Source organism: Drosophila albomicans, chromosome 2R (assembly GCF_009650485.2).
Source record: "Drosophila albomicans strain 15112-1751.03 chromosome 2R, ASM965048v2, whole genome shotgun sequence".
NCBI classification, from domain to species: domain Eukaryota; kingdom Metazoa; phylum Arthropoda; class Insecta; order Diptera; family Drosophilidae; genus Drosophila; species Drosophila albomicans.
Window position 1 is genome coordinate 9,088,961 of NC_047631.2, and position 19,126 is coordinate 9,108,086.

At 36.6% G+C, this 19,126-nt stretch overlaps 7 protein-coding genes across 8 annotated transcripts; all 7 read left to right on the plus strand.

Moving 5' to 3' along the window:
- The first annotated feature begins 174 nt into the window (after positions 1-174).
- LOC117576563 (zinc finger protein 726) lies at positions 175-3,545 on the plus strand. Its single transcript, XM_034261402.2, has 6 exons — positions 175-398; positions 474-1,033; positions 1,092-1,337; positions 1,398-2,235; positions 2,308-2,877; positions 2,936-3,545. Exons 1-6 carry the CDS (start codon positions 279-281, stop codon positions 3,461-3,463), a joined length of 2,862 nt encoding a protein of 953 aa, XP_034117293.2. The 5' UTR covers positions 175-278; the 3' UTR covers positions 3,464-3,545.
- Positions 3,546-3,776: 231 nt separating this feature from the next.
- Positions 3,777-5,400, plus strand: LOC117576561 (uncharacterized). Its single transcript, XM_034261400.2, has 4 exons — positions 3,777-4,037; positions 4,097-4,596; positions 4,659-5,022; positions 5,090-5,400. The coding sequence occupies exons 1-4, from the start codon at positions 3,863-3,865 to the stop codon at positions 5,278-5,280; spliced, it is 1,230 nt and encodes a 409-aa protein (XP_034117291.1). The 5' UTR covers positions 3,777-3,862; the 3' UTR covers positions 5,281-5,400.
- A 77-nt stretch (positions 5,401-5,477) lies between these two features.
- On the plus strand, positions 5,478-8,079 carry LOC117576984 (uncharacterized). The gene is made up of 4 exons (XM_034262170.2): positions 5,478-6,845; positions 6,902-7,389; positions 7,449-7,812; positions 7,889-8,079. The coding sequence occupies exons 1-4, from the start codon at positions 6,671-6,673 to the stop codon at positions 8,077-8,079; spliced, it is 1,218 nt and encodes a 405-aa protein (XP_034118061.2). The 5' UTR covers positions 5,478-6,670.
- Positions 8,080-8,606: 527 nt separating this feature from the next.
- On the plus strand, positions 8,607-10,850 carry LOC117576550 (uncharacterized). The gene is made up of 3 exons (XM_034261389.2): positions 8,607-9,310; positions 9,380-9,746; positions 9,806-10,850. Exons 1-3 carry the CDS (start codon positions 8,615-8,617, stop codon positions 10,000-10,002), a joined length of 1,260 nt encoding a protein of 419 aa, XP_034117280.2. The 5' UTR covers positions 8,607-8,614; the 3' UTR covers positions 10,003-10,850.
- A 388-nt stretch (positions 10,851-11,238) lies between these two features.
- LOC117576554 (uncharacterized) lies at positions 11,239-12,898 on the plus strand. Of its 2 annotated transcripts, XM_052007666.1 has the most exons (5): positions 11,239-11,413; positions 11,492-11,561; positions 11,624-12,117; positions 12,182-12,548; positions 12,609-12,898. In XM_052007666.1, exons 1-5 carry the CDS (start codon positions 11,369-11,371, stop codon positions 12,803-12,805), a joined length of 1,173 nt encoding a protein of 390 aa, XP_051863626.1. In that variant the 5' UTR covers positions 11,239-11,368; the 3' UTR covers positions 12,806-12,898. The 2 variants fall into 2 exon arrangements, with proteins under 2 accessions (XP_051863626.1, XP_034117283.2); XM_034261392.2 differs by having other exon boundaries at positions 11,240-11,561; positions 12,609-12,897.
- Positions 12,899-14,275: 1,377 nt separating this feature from the next.
- LOC117576556 (uncharacterized) lies at positions 14,276-15,944 on the plus strand. The gene is made up of 4 exons (XM_034261394.2): positions 14,276-14,631; positions 14,698-15,191; positions 15,261-15,627; positions 15,700-15,944. The coding sequence occupies exons 1-4, from the start codon at positions 14,445-14,447 to the stop codon at positions 15,894-15,896; spliced, it is 1,245 nt and encodes a 414-aa protein (XP_034117285.2). The 5' UTR covers positions 14,276-14,444; the 3' UTR covers positions 15,897-15,944.
- A 1,007-nt stretch (positions 15,945-16,951) lies between these two features.
- On the plus strand, positions 16,952-18,556 carry LOC117576562 (uncharacterized). The gene is made up of 4 exons (XM_034261401.2): positions 16,952-17,235; positions 17,297-17,790; positions 17,849-18,215; positions 18,290-18,556. The coding sequence occupies exons 2-4, from the start codon at positions 17,350-17,352 to the stop codon at positions 18,484-18,486; spliced, it is 1,005 nt and encodes a 334-aa protein (XP_034117292.1). The 5' UTR covers positions 16,952-17,235; positions 17,297-17,349; the 3' UTR covers positions 18,487-18,556.
- The last annotated feature ends 570 nt before the right edge of the window (positions 18,557-19,126 follow it).

The window sequence follows — 19,126 nt, forward strand, 5'->3', positions numbered from 1 at the left end:
ACTTTTAATAATGTTTTACAAATCTTCAGCCGCAATAACTTTTGTTGCTTATAGCCAACTGAACCTATCGTTTATTGATAATCGTATTAACAGCTGCGTTTAACAGCTGATATGTAAACAGTGTGTACACATGAAACACTGTTTTCTATATTCTTGATTGATGGCAAAAATATCGATGTTTTTAAAAGCTCTAGTCGAAGTAGAGTCTCTATTATTTTTTTCGGTAAATAAGATTTTCAAATAAAATTTGATTTTCAACAATTAAATCGAATTAAATAATGACGAGAACATGCCGAATCTGCGGCGGGGCAGATGGACGCTATTGGATTGAGACGCCAGTGAATAAGTACGCTGAAAAAACATTCAATCAACTGCTATTGGAATTAACAAGACTTGAGGTGCGTAAACTCTCCTTCCCCTTCTCCGCATACAACAGAAATAAAGCAAAAATGATAAGAGACAAACGATCTTAGGTCGCCTTGAATCATGTTGACAAGCTTCCGCCCTGGCTGTGTCGTGTTTGTGCAAAAAACCTGGAAAATGCCTATGATTTCGTACTACAAGCACGCGAATCCCACGAACTGTGGATACAGAAGCTGTCAACCGATGACACGGAGAAGGGAACTTTTGAATGTCTGCGTGAGACTCCAATACAATTGCTGGACATTGAAGGTGTGATAATTAAAATGGAAGAACCCACCGAGCCTGCACACACGCCTCAATCAGATCCCAACATTTCTGTTGACCCGCTAATTAAGAAGAGTATTGTGGACGATGAAAGCGAAGATGATGATGACGATGTGCCATTGAAACAGCGTAAAGTGAATCAAGCTAAGTTGCCCATAAACCGCAAATGCAATATATGCGGAAAAGCCTTTAAGTACGCGACAAATCTCTTTAAACATAAACAGCGGGACCACGCGAGTGATTATCAGGACAAGTTAATAGCGAAATCAAAGGGCGAAAATCATTCACAGCAATTCCTACACAATGTATCAAAAAGACTTGCGGTATCTCGAAGTGCCAATTCAGAGTAAGTGGAATGAATCTTCATCAGTGCTATACTTAAATTGTATCTTATTCACTTTTAGCTTAGACAATGACGATGATAACTACTACAAATGTGATCAATGCGATAAATCCTACAAGTACATTATGCTGCTCATTAAGCACAAACACAAGGTACATGGCGTCAACCAGTTACCAGCGGTACCTATGCCAATTTCAGGACCCAAATCTAGTTCTGAGGAATCAACCAAAACAAGACCCACACAACGAAAGCGTTTGAAGCCTCCGAGCACTGATTCCTTGGTGCACAGCTTAATCAAGGAGGTTAAGTAAGTTAACAAAGTCGCAAGTCCATCTTTGTCAATTAATTAATTGCTGTCTTTGCGTAGAACACCTGAAGAGGAAGACTTAGAAGGCACCAGCTCAGATAATTATTACAAATGCGATCAATGCGAGAAATCCTACAAATACATTGTAAGTCTCATCAAGCATAAGCACAAGGAGCATAGTGAATATAAAGATTCCGATGATGATGAGGATGAAGCATCACTATCCAAATATCCAACGGCAGCTGCAAACTCAAAACCCACACGCATCGATCGTCGGGTGAAAGGCTTTGATTTGCATCGCTGTAAACCAAATGGAATCAAGGAGATTCAGTGCATGATCTGTTTGCGAAGATTTGGAAAACTGAGGGAGCTTCGCAATCACCTTAGAGCGCATCCCAAAGACATTACATTCGAGGCTCACGGTGAGCCCATTGAACGCATTGCTGAGGGCTTCTATCGCACAGCTGTGGAGTCAACTGCAGATGGTTTGAAGACACGTATTCTTAATGATCTCAAGGTTGGCATGTATGGCCGATACTATTCCATCACCAATGAGGCGCGTTATGAGATGAATCTAGACAGCTCAGACACTGATAGCGATGGCGAATGTGGAGTTGTTGAGCGACGTAGTTACGCCTGCGAACTGTGCGATTCACATGCTGCCATTTACCCACGCAAATTTCAGCTACATGAACATCATCGACAGCAACACACTTGGCTAGAGGCGCCATACATCTGTTCACGTTGTGATTCGCGTTTCCTCAGCGCCCAATTGCTTGATCATCATACGAATAAATTATGCCAGAATACCCTCAAGCGTTTCATGTGCGACAAGTGTCCACAACGCTTCTTCTGGCGTCGCAATTTGCATGCTCATCTCGTCGAGCACAAAAACAAGGTGCGACTTTCTTATTTTGTTTTCGAAAATAAATGCAATATGCAATTAACTCTACCCATTCTATTATTTCAGCAAGAAATTTACCCCTGTGATCAGTGTTCACGCAGTTTTCAGGATAAAAGCGCGGTGACAAAGCATAAGCTGATGCATCACGATGGCAGCCACGAACTGATTCCTTGTCGTTGGTGCACCCGCACTTTTTATCGTCCAGCTTTGCTGCATAAACATGTTAAACGACATGGCTTCACCGGAGAGGATTTGCCCTTGGCGGAGACATTGCTGGCCTATGCCGCAAAGTCATCCGGACCCAAGTCGATCATTTGCAAACTTTGTGATATGCAGTTCATTAGCATAGCTGATTTGCGGCGACACATTTCCATGCAGGGGCACAGTGAAGACCAATCCAACTATATGATTAGCACAGAGGAAGGATTTGAGTTGCATCTCGATGAGACGGACGACAGCGATGATGAGACTACAACTTCTAACGCCGCCCCTTCTGCTGGCAGAACCTACAAGTGTGATCTTTGCGATGCGACGTTCCAGCGGCGTCGTGATATGAGCGAACATCAGTATTCCTTGCATACCTTCGATAAACTACCACATTCCTGTGAACATTGTATTTACAAGACGGTCGACAAGGTTAGACGATTGAAGAATCATTATACAAATTATCGTATTAAACGAGTCCCAATTTCAGTACATGATGCAACATCATTTGCGGACGCAGTGCCTCAACGAGCAGAAGAAATTCAAATGTTCCCGCTGTGGCTTTAAATTCATGTGGAAGGAAAATCTGGATCAGCATATGAACAGCCAGCATAGTCATGTCTCAAGTCAGGCCCCAGTTCAAAACAAGCGAAGTCGCCGCTTCAGATACCAGTGTCCGCATTGCTGGCGATCTTTTGTTGTACAACCGAGTTTGGATAAGCACATACGCGACATGCACGTAGCCAAAAAGAATCCTGGCAAGAAGTATCTCTGCTCATTGTGCGGCCTGGAGGCGCTTACACCCAACAAGTTGGCAATCCACATGCAACGCCACAATGGCGAAAAACCACACAAATGCGATCTGTGCGAGATGTCCTTTACAGTCTTCTACGAGCTAAAAGTTCATCGTCGAAAGCATACGGGCGAGCGTCCCTATCAATGTACATTTTGTGCCAAGGATTTCGCACGCCCCGATAAGCTTAGACGACATGTTTACATGCACAGTGTAAGGCGTTAGACTAAGACTTAACTTCATTTAACAGCACTACGAATAAAATCATTGTATGTTACTTGAATGTAGGTAGACTTGGGTCAATAACCGTCTGGCTTTTCTTAGTACTAGCTCAAGGTTGAACATTTGATAGATTTTCATGCAAATAGCATTTATTTAACTGATAGTTGGAGTACTTCATTAGCTCAACTTGATCTCTTATTAAGCGATAACTTGCCAGTAACTCTGTGAACACTCTAAGATGACTAGTTGGTTTATGCTTAATTTGAATACAAAAGTATCGCAAGCAGAATGAGCTTTTGTGAGCAGCAGATTCGTCGAGAGGGAGCTTTCGCTCAGTTGCATTTACCACTTCGGAGACGCCACACACGGTCTCTGGCAACGGATTAAACGTATATATTCATAATGACGTCGACAAACACACCGGAATGGGTTAATCAACAGCTCTTTACGGGCTTACTTGATCATAATTATAATGATTTTGAAACAATTAAAACATTTGTATGTACTGCGGCGATCAGTGGAGGCGAAAACTACCTGACAATTGTGCTGCGCATTGAAATTGGAATGCAAATGAAAGGTGCGTCCGACACAGTGTCATTTTATGTGAGAGAGAATAACTTGAGCTTAATTCAACAGATAAGAGTAACAAAGAGATTAGTTACATATTGAAAATTCCACTGGTAAACGATCGTGGAGATGAGCACGATTTTCACGATCTGTTTGTTACGGAATCTGATATGTACGATCGTTTAGTACCCGAGCTGGAAAAACTGTATGAGAAACATGCCTCGATCCCGGTGAAATTTAAGCCCAAACACCTAAAGTTCCCAGAGAATCCACCTAGTTGCGATTACATATTGATGGAGGATCTGCGCTCCAAGGGTTTCAGAAATTTGGAGCGTATGTTTGGTCTGGGTCAAACAGAAATGAAAGCCGTACTAAAAAAACTGGCTCAATGGCATGCTGCGTCTGCTCGCAGGGTAGCAGATGAGGGAGACTACGAGGAGCACTACCAGAAGAGTTACATTTGCCCCGAGCACTACAAATGGATCGAGCAATCGAATGTCACATTCAACGTACCCTTCTTGGAATGCATGCAGCACTATGAACTCGATCCGGGTCAGCAAGTTTTGATTGTGAGAATAACTAACATGCATATATAGAGACTTAATTATAAGAGTAAATTATTTATTTTCAGAGCAACTACACCTCTCGCATGACAGAATTGTATATGGATTTTGGTCGTATATCTCCAACAGATTTTTCTGTACTCAATCACGGAGATTTTTGGTGTAACAATTTTCTTTTTAAAGTGAACGACGGAGAGATTGAAGACGTCTGTTTTGTCGACTTCCAACTTCCTAAGTATGGAACTCCAGCCCACGATTTATTCAGTTTGCTAATGACAACACCAAACATACACATCAAATTGGAGCAATTTGATCATTTTATAGAGTATTATCACAAAGAACTCGTCAATCATTTAAAATTACTCAAATATGAGCGCAAAATACCAACACTATCAGAACTGCACACAAATCTTCACAAACATGGTCTCTGGGGTATGTTTGACATATTTATTGTATATATTTGCATTTTGATTGATCTTTCCTATTCTAACAAATACAGCATTTGTATGCGCTCAGCGAATGCTGCCCGTGTCCCTTTACCCAGCTAGCTCCGATTCGAATATAGAAAACTTTATGGGAGACTCGGATGCGGCAGTCCAATTCAAGCGTAATATTCTTCTCAATCCCAGTTATGTTAAACAGATGAAACTTATATTACCTTGGCTCATTGAAAGAGGCTACATTAACTAAAATAGCGTCACAAACTACAATCATTTATAGACAAACTTGTATTACTTGCAAAATTTGTTAAACTCAAAAAAATTACTAAGATATAGCAACAAAATAAATTTCGCACTTATTTAAGATTAATTATTATTTTTTACGATTTTTGTGTATTTAGGGCAGAAGTGGGCATGACAATCATAACAAGTGAATACAAATTATCGGTTTATATCTTATAGTATCTCCTTTTCAGTATTTCATACGAACAGACAGACAATATACCAGATTGTCGACCAAAGCAACTAAGACTTTGCTCATACGAAAGTATTTCTTTAATATGTTAACTTCCACAATTTTTATCTGATCGCAACCAGGTCGCTCAGGAATCATAATTACTATTGTTATTATTGCATACACTCTAGATTTAAAATTTCGCTTATTATTCGATTTTGTTGATTTGCGGGACAGACGGACAGACATGGCTAGATCGTCTCGACTGTTGATGCTGATCAAGAATATATATACTTTATAGGGTCGGAGATGCCTCCTTCTACCTGTTACATACATTTTCTGCCGGCACAAAGTTACAATTGCGGGTGTCAAAATAATTATTCAAACGAAGATTCCTTTAATCCCCTACCACATCTTATCAGACAGAGATTCAGAAACTGTGCAACTGCGCTACCTGCCACTGACTTACCTACCTTAAGGTGAATGTGACCTTGTGATCAGTCCTTAAAACGCAACACTTTCTGCCATCGCCTTTAGAACGCTTCATTCCATTATCCGTTGTGTTTTGTTTTGTCCTTTCGCGGTATATCCTTGTGCCGGTTGCATACAGCGTTATTATGTTACTATGCATCCGAATGTTGTATCTTCGAAGTGCAGGCTTGTTATTTTTTGCTTTTTGTTTTTAATTGGTTTTGTTTCACTTAACTGCAGTTGTTGCTGTTGTCTTCACTAAGCTCTTTGCATTTATGTCCTTTCCTATCTAGTTTTCTGATTTTCTGCTTGAGTCTTCATGCATGTGCCACACTTCTTCAAAACATGCCGCACATGGCATGCAGCCACAAAAACCTTCATTTGTTTATGTTGCTTAAAAAAAACTGGACAACCAAGATAAGATCCTAAAAATGTATCCCACACACTCTGCGTTGTGGCATGATAATTACTAGAAAATGCACTCGAGGATATCAACAGCTCATGCGTTGTATCCCGTAAATATGAAAATAAAAGAAGGTTCCTCCACGCTAGGACTCTCTAAAGATATGAAACTGTTGTTAGCTATATATATAGGATTCTAAGAAAAAAAAGGTCAAACAGAATTTCTCGAGTCGTTGCGTGCATTCAGTTGCATTTACCTCTTCGGAGACGTCACACACAGTCTCTTGCCACGGATTGTACGGAGATATTCGAAATGAAGTTGACAAACACACCGGAATGGGTTAATAAACAGCTCTTTACGGGATTACTTAATCATAATTATAATGATTTTGAAACAATCAAAGAATTTATATGTACTGCGGCGATCAGTGGAGGCGAAAACTACCTGACTATTGTGCTGCGCATTGAAATTGAAATGCAAATGAAAGGTGCGTCCGACACAGTGTCATATGAAAGAGATAATAACTTGAGTTTAATTCAATAGATAAGAGTAACAAAGAGATTAGTTACATATTGAAAATTCCACTGGTAAACGATCGTGGAGATGAGCATGATTTTCACGATCTGTTTGTCACGGAAGCTGATATGTACGATCGTTTAGTGCCCGAGCTGGAGAAACTGTATGAGAAACATGCCTCGATCCCGGTGAAATTTAAGCCCAAGCATCTAAAGTTCCCAGAGAATCCACCCAGTTGCGATTACATATTGATGGAGGATCTGCGCCCCAAGGGCTACAGAAATTTGGAGCGTATGTTTGGTCTGGGGCAAACAGAAATGAAAGCGGTTCTCAAAAAACTGGCACAATGGCATGCCGCCTCTGCTCGCAGAGTTTTAGATAAGGGAGACTACCAGAAGAGTTACATCTACCCCGAGCACTTCAAATGGATCGAACAATCGAATGTCAAGTCTAACGTGCCTTTCTTAGAATGCTTGCAGCACTATGAACTCGATCCGGGTCAGCAGCAATTAATTGTGAGAGTAACTAACCTAAATATGTAGAGACTTAATAAATGTAAATTATATATTTTCAGAGCAACTACACCTCTCGTATGACAGAATTGTATATGGATTTTGGTCGTATATCTCCGACAGATTTTTCTGTACTCAATCACGGAGATTTTTGGTGTAACAATTTTCTTTTGAAAGTGAATGACGGAGAGATTGAAGATGTGTGTTTTGTGGACTTTCAACTTCCCAAGTATGGAACTCCGGCTCAAGATTTATTCAGTTTGCTAATGACAACACCAAACATACACATTAAACTGGAGCAATTCGATAATTTTATAGAGTATTATCACAAAGAACTCGTTAATCATTTAAAATTACTCAAATATGAGCGCAAAATACCAACACTATCAGAACTGCTCACAAATCTTCATAAAAATGGTCTCTGGGGTACGTATTTATTTATATACATATTTGTTGTATATATTTGAATTTTAATGAATCTTTCCTATTCTAACAATTATAGCATTTGTATGCGCCCAGAGAATGCTGCCCTTATCGCTTTACCCAGCTAGCTCCGATTCCAATATAGAAAACTTCATGGGAGACTCGGATGCTGCGATGCAATTTCAGCGCAATATTCTTCTCAATCCCAGTTATGTTAAACAGATGAAACTAATATTACCTTGGCTCATTGAAAGAGGCTACATTAACTGAACAAGCGTCACAAACTACAATTATACATACATAGACAATATTATCGCACAATCTATAAATCAATAAAAAGTATAAAAGTATACATAGAAATTAAATGATGTAGTTATTTAAGATGAATTGGCAAGTTTGTGAAAACGTTATAAAAGTAACCATATATTATTACCATATAAGGTTCTCACTGTTTTGTTTTGGTCTGCTGATTCGTGGAGAGATCTAAGAGAGAGAGTCAAAAGAGAATAACTGAAAACACTTACGGAAAGAGTTACCCCGTTTTGTTTAGGTTCAGAACATGCTCTTATCGGATACCATATATGGTCAGAGAATATTTGCAAAGAGAGAAGGAAAGTGGTTGTTGATAAAATAATATTTAATGCGAATAACTGAACGACGCTTTATCAAGTAAATACCGGCATACAAAGGTATATAAAGAGTGCGAAAAAGTCACAGAATTATTTCAAGCTTTTTGGCAAGCACAGCAAACAGATCAGTTGAAAATAATTAAAACAAAAAAATAAAAATATTAGCAATAACAAACATGATGACAACAAAAGTAGAAATCGAATCAGCAGAAAACAAACCTGCCGATTGGGTGCAGAAAGAACTATTTGTGGATCTTCTCAAAGAGACGGTTAAGGGATTCTCCAAAATTAAGAGTTTCAAAACCAATTCAGGATCAGCTATAGGCGAAAACTATGCAACAATCATGGTCAGAGTGAATATTGAAGTCGAGCTCGAAGACGGCAAGGAAAAGTTTGTTAGCTACATGATAAAACTGCCTCATCAGCAGGAAGCGCACGAAAGGATGCTGGGAAATAATAATATCTTTAGCGTTGAGCAAAATATGTACAAAAGATTTGTTCCCGAGATGGAGCAATTATATCGTGATGCTGGTGTGGAAGTGAATTTCGGTGCAAAGTCATATGAACTGAAGGGTGCGAAGTCCCTGTACATATTGCTTGAAGATTTGGCTCCTAGGGGCTTTAAAAACATAAATCGTCTAGAAGGATTGGACCAAGCTCACACAGAAGCAGCTCTAAGAAAGTTATCACAGTGGCATGCTGCCTCAGCCATGCGTGTGACGACTAAAGGGGATTATCCAAAAGAGTTTATTTTTGGATTCTTTAAGGAGGAGAACCGAGCTGTCGTCACTGAGATGAATAAGGGTCTAGGACAGGCTTTCCTTAAGTGCTGTGAAGCATACGAGGGAAACCAGGAATATATAGAGCATGTGGTAAATGTCAATCTTGAGATCTTTATTACAAAGTTTTATGAACTATCTGTTATCTTCTTCTTTCTGTAGAAATCGGCTGTGCCTAAGGTAACTGAGCAATGTTATAAGATGTCAAAGCCAGATCCTACTGAATTTAATGCCCTCAATCATGGTGACCTTTGGAGCAATAATATGATGTTTTCGCATGATTTATTTGAGAATATCAAAGAAACTTATTTTGTGGATTTTCAATTACCCAAATATGGATCTGTAGCCCAGGACTTGTATTACTTTTTGATGTCATCAACGAAGTTCGAGGATAAAGTCAGCAAATTTGATCACTATATCAATTTTTATCATCAGCATTTGGTAGAAAATTTAAAACTTCTCAAATTCTCGAAGCATGTACCAACTTTAAGCGAATTTCATATTTCACTCTTGAAATATGGATTCTTTGGTAAGTTGAAATAATACTATCTATATTATTATTGGTGAATATATTTACCTTTATCTCAGGTTACATTTCTGCAACCGGTGTTATGAGCGGTGTCTTGCTGGATGCTACAGAAATTTCAATGTTTGAGAACTTCCTCAGCGACTCTAAAGAGGGAAACGATTTCAAGACGTTGCTTTTTTCTAATCCCCGCTATCGCAAACATATCCAAGCTGTTCTGCCCTGGCTGTTGAATCGTGGTGCACTTGAAGCTTTTTAAAATAACGTGTGAAAACAACTTAGGATAAAATGCATTGCAAATAAATAAAATACAACCGAAATCCTTGATTCATCCCGTAATAAAATATTGTTAATCTATTAATTAGTCAATCGTAGCTTTTGATCTATTGTATACAAAAATGTAGTTCGTTTTTTGATTTGTTGAGCACCTTGTATATTAATCGCTCAAATTAATTTGTATGTTTAGTAAATAGTATATATATATTTTTATTAAAAAATTTGTTAAGCACTAATTAAAGGCATGACATATCCTTGAGCGACTTTCTTTTTCTGTCTAGCCGCCTTATGATATGTTTAACAATTATAAAATATTTTTGTAATAGATAAAGAACGATGAAATAAATAATATTATAAATCAGAACAACATAGGAAACCCAGTAAATGTATGCTTACATTGAAACATCTTGAAAATATATGAAAATTTGGAAACTTCAGTTAATACTTTATTATGTTAAAATAAAAGTTGAGTAATAAAATAAACTTTTCAACAATAGTGAATAATTTATAATGTCAGAAAGTCAAACAGAAATCTGCTGCCAAAAATGTTTAAAAAATATATAATTTAATTACAAAATGAATTTATTTACTAAAATTACATTGAACTAGCTACAGAAATCTGTTGCCAACAATTCCATAAAATATATTTGACCAATAATTAAATTTAACGAGTAAACCAATTTTGGTAATATAGTGCTAACTATTATATCCTCCGATTATCAAAGCATCAAATAAAAATAAATAAAATAAATACAAAATTGCAATGAAATAAGCAAATAAATAATGAAATGTTTAAAATATCGAATCTATGAATTCGTCACCAGACTATCTAATGTGTACCATTGATTGCCAAAAAAGGTTCAAGCTATTTTGATTGGTTTGTTTCTCTTTGGCGAAAACATTGTATATGTGTAAGTTACCATTAACTGATTGAGAAACCGATAAAAAGAAATAGAAACACAATCGGTTTGTTTTGGTTTTTTCAACTGTAGCGACAGCAACAACAAGATAGTGAGCGTTAAGAGAGCACCAAAAAAAAGAGCTTTACAAATTTGTTTGCAAAAGAGATTGGTAGAGCTGCAAATGTGTCAGTTTGTTGACAAAACGCAGATACCATATAAGGTGTTAAGAGAGCGTAAAGAGTGAGAAGGAAAACTTCTCATTTTGGTTCATAAACTACAATTGAAGTACGTTTGCGAGAAAGAGAAAGCTGCTTGGTCAAAAAACCTACATCACAGAGACTTATAGAGAGGCGTCTTCAGCTGGAATCGTATAAATAAAACGGCATTCTGCAACTAGTCAACAGAAATCCATAGTTAAAGGAGAGAAGTGTTTTTAAATTGCAATAAATGGAAAAAATGTCAACAAAATCAGAAAATAATGTGCCCGATTGGGTGAGTGCTGAACTCTTTATAGATGTTCTGAAGGAATCTGTTAAGGGATTTGCTAAAATCAAAAGTTTTCGAGTAAAGAATGGATCGACGGCTGGCGAAAACTATGCAACTATTATGCTGCGAGTGTTTATAGACGTCGAGTTGGAAGGTAATTGTCATAGTTTCCATTGAATAATTAACCCAATATAACAAATATGCAATTCATTAAAGATGGCACAGAGAAATCGGTTTCGTATATGCTGAAGTTGCCTCATTTGACGGATTTCTTTAAAAAGATGTTGGAGAACAATAATATTTTTGAGTCGGAGTCCAAAATGTATAAAATATACGTTCCCGAAATGGAGCAATTGTATCGGGATGTAGGCATTGAAGTGAAATTCGGTGCAAAATCGTATGAACTGAAAGGTGCTGAAACCGATTACATACTTCTCGAGGATCTGACGCCCAGGGGATTTAAAAATGCAAATCGACTAGAGGGACTGGACAAGTCTCATTGCGAGTCAGCTCTACGAAGATTGGCACAATGGCATGCCGCCTCTGTAGTTCGTGTGGCCACAAAGGGAGACTACCCCAAGGAGTTGATTGTTGGGATCCTTAAGGAAGAGAATCGTGCAATGATGGTAGAAATGCAGAAGTCAATGACAGAAAAGTTCATAGCGGGATGTAAGACTTATAAAGGCAACGAAGAGTACATTGAGCAAGTGGTAATTACAATTAATATTTGTTATTGATTCTCCAGCTACTAACGTTGTTTATTGTCCATATTAGAAAGATTTGCAGCCAAGGGTAATCGAAGGTATGTTTAATATGGGGAAGGTGGATCCATTGGGATGTAACGTACTGAACCACGGCGACTTTTGGAGCAACAATATGATGTTTTCATATGATGCCTTTGGTAAAATTAGAGACACGTTTTTAGTTGATTTTCAAATGTCGCAATATGGTCCTGTTGCAAAGGATCTGTACTATTTTCTACTTTCATCGACAAAGCTTGAAGACAAGTTGACTAAATTCGACTACTATATCAAGTTCTATCACGAAAATCTTGTGAAAAATTTAAAGTTGCTAAAGTACAGCAAATCCATTCCAACTTTGAGGGAAATTCACATGTCACTCTTCAGATACGGCTTCCAAGGTAAGTAATGCTAAGCTAATGAATAAATTTTGAAATTCATATTTTCCCATTTTCATTTAGGATACTTGACTGCAGTTGGCGTCATGTCCATTGTGCTACTGGAGCCCTCAGAGAATGCTAATCTTGAGAACATTCTCAACGATGACAAGGGCACTAATGAGTTTAAGTCCTCAATTACAACAAACGATCGCTATCGTAAGCATATTGAGATAGTTTTACCCTGGCTGTTGAATCGTGGCGCATTGGAGATTAATTAATTGCTCAAAGTGTATTTGTAATCATGTGAAGGTACTTCCCCTCAAAACAAAAGCTTTCCTTTATATGTACACATAAAGAGAAATAAAGTATTTATAAACAAAGAATTAAAACATGAAACTAGAATTTGTTTATCAAAATAAAACAAAATTCGATATAAAAGTTAATGAACGTGAAAATTTGAATTCGGCTTTAGGTTACCGTTGCGGTGTATTTTCAATTGGTATCCAAAACCAAAAACCATTAAACAGATCATTAAGAGTTCTTAAATTTCTGTTTATCAGTTGAAAATCACGTTCACAGTAAATATGACATGATTTAAAGAGAATCCCAGAGAGCTTTGGAAAGCTTTTAAATGCTTATTTGGTCGATCCCATAGAAACTGCTAGTTTTGACAATTTCTTTAACGATTCCGAGGAGGGTGCCAGTTTCAAGTCAATGCTCCACTCTAATCCTCGTTACCAGAAGCATATGAAACTTCTTTTGCCTTGGCTTCTAAATCGCGGTGTGTTTGAGGAACATTAAATTGAATTTATATTTATATTATTCTATGAAGGTAAATAAATTGGTAATAGGTGTTTTTGGACAATAAACTTCGATGAGTACAGGTATTTCATTTTAGAGTCGATAACGTGACTCTCAGCGTCGATATCAATAACGGAAAATTGTTCAAGTATAATCAATGAAACCTTTTTAATCTATTTCCCAGAAAACCTTATGCATCATTTATATATTCAAGTGAATTTGTCCCATAAATTTTGTTGTTTTTGCAAATATCGCCAACAGAGCGAAGAACTTGTCAATTAGTTCAGAATGAACGGTGAGAGACGGTTAAATAATTAGCTAAAATTGACATGAATATTAAAAAGAAGAGTACTCACAAAATTTTATAAAGTGTAGTTAGGTTTTTAAAATAGTATTACTACAAAACAAAAACTCTAAAACTACTCAAATACAAAATTCCATATCAGTTAGTTGCTATTGAATCAAACCGCTTTCCATATTAAATGAATGAATAAAGCATATTCACGTTTATCAGTGATGGTACTCTCCCTCTAAAATAAAGCTTTGGTTACTGAGAAATAATGTATTTACGAACAAAGTGGAAAGTCAAAACTAGAATTTACTTATCAAAACAAAAGACAAAATTCGATATGAAAGTGAATGAGCGCGAGTAATAATTCGTAGCGTAAAAATCGTCGTAGTCTTTAGTCGACTTGAAGATACCCTTCGAATATTGTGATTAATATATTTACCCAAAATATTTCGTTTCTTTTCTTTTGTATTTCTATGGTCAAGGGAGCTCACTCTTTTCTTCAAAGCGATAGGGTATGAAAACAAGCTTTATATATTACTAACACACTAACATGTATTCAAAAGATCATTGAGAGAATTCTAAAATTTCTGTTTGTCAGCTGAAAATCACGTTCCCAGTAAATATGTCACGATTCAAAGAGAAACCCAGAGAGCTTTGGAAAGCTTTTAAATGCTGTCTGGAGAGAGTTATTTGTTATGTATATAAATGTGCTGAAAGAGCACAACCTTCATTAGAATTGTGTCGACTATTACGGAAACAACAACTCCAATTTCTGTGTCGATAGTTTGAATTATTTACACAGTTATAGTACTTACAAATTAACTATGCCGGCTGAAAATCCATCGAGTATAGTGCCCGATTGGGTGCAACCCGACATCTTTGTTGACGTGTTAAGAGAATCTGTCAAAGGTTTTTCTAAAATCATCAGCTTCAAGGCCAACGGCGGCTTAGCGCCTGGAGAAAACTACGCGACTGTCATGCTTCGAGTGAATATTCAAGTCGAGCTGGAAGGTAATTGACCTGAAAATAAACAAATTGTTTGTCTATTGTGATGCAGAATATCGCAATCTATTGTAGATGGTTCTGAGAAATCGGTTTCGTATATGTTAAAACTCCCTCATCAGTCGGATATGTTCCTTAAGATGTTGGAACGCAACAATATCTTTGAGTATGAGCGTACTGTGTATAAAACAATTATTCCCGAGATGGAGCAATTATATCGTGATGTTGGTGTAGATGTAAAATTTGGTGCGAAATCCTATGATCTGAAGAATGCAAAGTCAGAGTATGTCTTACTAGAGGATCTTGCTCCTCAAGGGTTTAAGAACATGAACCGAATTCAAGGACTGGATCAAGCTCATACTGAATCAGCCTTGCGGAAATTATCGCAATGGCATGCTGCCTCCGTTGCTCGAGTTGCCTTAAAAGGCCCCTATCCAAAACAGTATATAGTTGGATTTTTCAGAGAAGAAAACCTCGAAATGATTAAGGAAATGAATCATAGTCTATCAACGAACTTCCTCAAGAGCTGTGAGACATACGAGAATAACGAAGAATACATTGAGCATGTGGTAAGTGCATAAACTGTCTTAATCCTTTAAATGGCCTTCTTATATGGTCTTTCTCCATCTTTTGTTTAGAGAGCGGCACAGCCGATGATCACCGATATGTGCTTCAAAATGTCTGAACCAGATACAACTGGGCTTAATGTATTAAATCATGGAGATTTTTGGACTAACAACATGATGTTCTCTCACGATTCGAATGGCCAAATAGAGCAGATATATCTTGTTGATTTTCAGATGCCCAAGTATGGGAGTGTGGCTCAGGATCTGTATTATTTTCTATTTTCATCGACCAAATTTGAGGACAAGTTGTCTAAATTTGATTACTATATAAAGTTTTATCACCAGAATCTCGTGGAGAATCTCAAGCTACTGAAATACACAAAGCCTTTGCCAACTTTACGTGAAATGCACATTTCGCTCTTGAAATATGGTTTCTGGGGTAAGAAGCAAGTGACACTTTATCTTAATAGTTTTGTGTCTGGATTTTATTATCACTTCTGATTATTCTTAGGTTATCTTACTGCGACAGGTGTTATGAGTGCTATTCTGGTTGATCCCACGGAAAATGCTTGTTTTGATAACTTTCTCAGTGATTCAGCCGAAGGCGATGCCTTCAAAACAATGATCTATACCAATCCTCGATATCAGAAACATATGAAATCTATATTACCATGGTTATTAAATCGTGGTGTATTTGATGATCTTTAAATTAAATATATGTATATGAATATTTTATGAAATAATAAAATAATTGTACCTGCAATGAAGTGTGAAAATGTATTTCAAAACAATGAAATTGTCGTAGATAATTTCAAGGTAACTATAAGTTTTATTATGATGATAGGGGAAAATTGTTCAGGGGTCATTGAACCTTGCTTTGTTTTGAAATACGAAAATGAATTGCATGGGGCCAATGAACTCGAGCATTTGAAAAAAGCACATTTCTAACTGCGCACTACGATTATTCTCTTCCAAACTACGGCAAATGTGATATGAGTAATAAACAGATTTAATAATAAGTTCGAAAGACTTGTTCCCGCAGCAACATGATGCTATAAATTGTAAGTTGACTAGACTTGTCAAAATTTTAAGTAAAGATTTTAAAAACCCCCTAAAAATTCCCACACGTGTGGGATCAATGTATTTATGCTACTTTTTAAGCAGAAATCAACATTTGTTCAGAGAATTTTTCTAATTTCTATTTGAATTAAGCACCTAAGTAAAGAGATACAGTAAGAGAGAACTACAAAAGTGCTTATAGCGAGAGAACTATAAAGCTTTCACATACTGCAAAAGCTAGATAAGAATTCAATGCATCAACAAATGTGTAGGAGGTATGCATCGCATGTATTCAGTAATGAAATATATGCTTATAAATTACATTATCAAATTAGTTTAGTAATTTGAAGAGAAACATCGCCAAACAGATTGCATCAGTCTATTGTTTCAAAAGGCAAATAATTGTAAGCCAATATTACCGAACAAAATAAATTCGATGCGACGGCAACTAAAGATACTTAGCGGTTTGATGATTTTGGTGCAGAATCAAATTTGTATATAAAATGATATAAAATTTGGAGCTGTGTTAATTATAAATGATAAATATTAAATAGACTTAACATACAAAAAATTTTTCAAACATTTATACACAATTTTTTTACCATTCTAAAATACTCAATAAATAAATATCAGTTGGAAAGCTTATTCACACTTAAAGAGAGATTTTCGCAAAGCTCTTTAGAGCTTCTATGTTATGTTAAAAGAGAATTTCTAGCATATGAAGCTTACCTATGGGTATAAATACCCTTGCTTAAATGCAGAAAAACCATTAGAGTCGTATTCGCAATTCCGAACACAATAATGGCAACTGAAGTTCCTGATAATAAAGTGCCTGCTTGGCTGCAGCCCGAAATCTTCACTGATGTGTTAAAAGAATCTTTTAAAGGATTCTCGAAAGTCAAAAGTTTCAAGGCCGAAAGCGGACTTGCGGCTGGCGAAAACTACACGACTATCATGCTGCGAGTGAATATTGAAATCGAGTTGGAAGGTAATTGACCCGAGCGTAAACAAGTTATTTGTATTGTGTGATGCATCGAAATATATTGTAGACGGTTCTGAGAAATCGGTTTCCTATATGCTGAAACTACCTCATTAGTCGGAAATGTACCAAAAGATGTTAGAAGCTAACAATATCTTTGACGCAGAGCGCACAATATACAATACAATTATTCCCGAGATGGAACAATTGTATCGGGATGTGGGAATAGAAGTGAAATTCGGACCAAAATCATACGATTTGAAGAATGCCAAGACGGACTACGTCCTACTCGAGGATCTATCTCCTCAGGGTTTTAAGAACATGAATCGACTAGAAGGTTTGGATCAAGCACATACTGAATCAGCTCTTCAAAAATTGTCCCAATGGCATGCTGCCTCCGCTACTCGGGTAGCCAATTTGGGACTTTATCCAGATAAGTATACTATAGGGTTCTTCAGAGAAGATGTTCGTCCCCTTATGACGGAAGTCAACAATAATATATTTAATAGCTTCCTAAAAAGCTGCGTCAAATACGAGGATAATGAGGAATACATAGAAAAAGTGGTAAGATATTTCAATGATTTGTTTTCAAAACTGTTTCAATTCGCTATTATCAATACAGAAAGCTGTTGGACTCAAGTTCACTGATAACTGCTATAAAATGGCTGAACCCGATTTGCCTGGCTTCAATGCTTTAAATCATGGAGACTACTGGAGCAACAATATTATGTTTTCCCATGATTCGTTTGGAAAAATTAAGGAAGCATTTTTGGTAGATTTTCAGTTATCCAAATACGGAAGTGTTGCACGAGATCTGTACTACTTTCTTTTGTCCTCAACTCCATACGAGGATAAATTGACTAAATTTGATTATTATATCAAATATTATCATGACAATCTTGTGGAAAACCTGAAAAGGTTAAAGTATACAAAACCTTTGCCATCTCTACGTGAAATTCACATCATGCTTTTCAAATATGGTTTCTGGGGTAAGAAAACAAACATTTCATCTTACTTGAATTTATATACTTATAATTGAAATTATTTCTCGGATTGTTCGTAGGTTTTTATACTGCAACGGGTGTTATGGGCTCTGTTTTGGTAGATTCCACAGAAAGTGCGAGTATTGACAACATTGTCAGCGATTCGGATGCGGGAGCTGATTTTAAGGCATTGATCTACACTAATCCTCGATATCGGAAGCACATTAAAATGGTATTGCCATGGTTATTAAATCGTGGAGCATTTGAAGAATACTAAATCAAACATATGTATATGTGTATGTTGATACTTTCATATTTTGAAGTAGCTTAATAAAGTTTTTATAAGTGTTCTTGGCACTATCAATTCTGATGAGTAATGCAATTTTAACAGTATTAATGTGATTATTACTTTCAAATAATGATAAGAGAAAAGTTTTTAAAGGTTGTTGACCTCACAGAGTAAAGAATTGTTTAATCGAAAGAAGTACTTAACTAGTGAGTTTTAATTGTTCAAATTCAGGTGTGTGGCGTGTTAAAAGTGACTGATCAGGTCTTATGCTATCAATAATTTAGAATATCATGTTTATGGTTATGAGCTACAAAATTTTTTCAATGAACCCTATTCAACTTTGTGATATTAATTGATATGTAAATATAACTTTTTTGTAAGACAAGATTCATATTAGACAAAATATGAATCTTTAATACGACTGAAAATTGGTGTGGTGTTATTATTTTGTGTATCGCAACTAACAGTCGAGCTTACTCGCCAATAGCTTTCTAATTTGAATTCACATTATTAAAGTTTCAATGTAAGAGAAATTCATATCTCTTAGGGAATTTTAACATGCGACCTATCTTAAAAGCTCAACTTACATATTTAAAGAGATATCAACAGAGCTTTTCGAGCTTGTCGA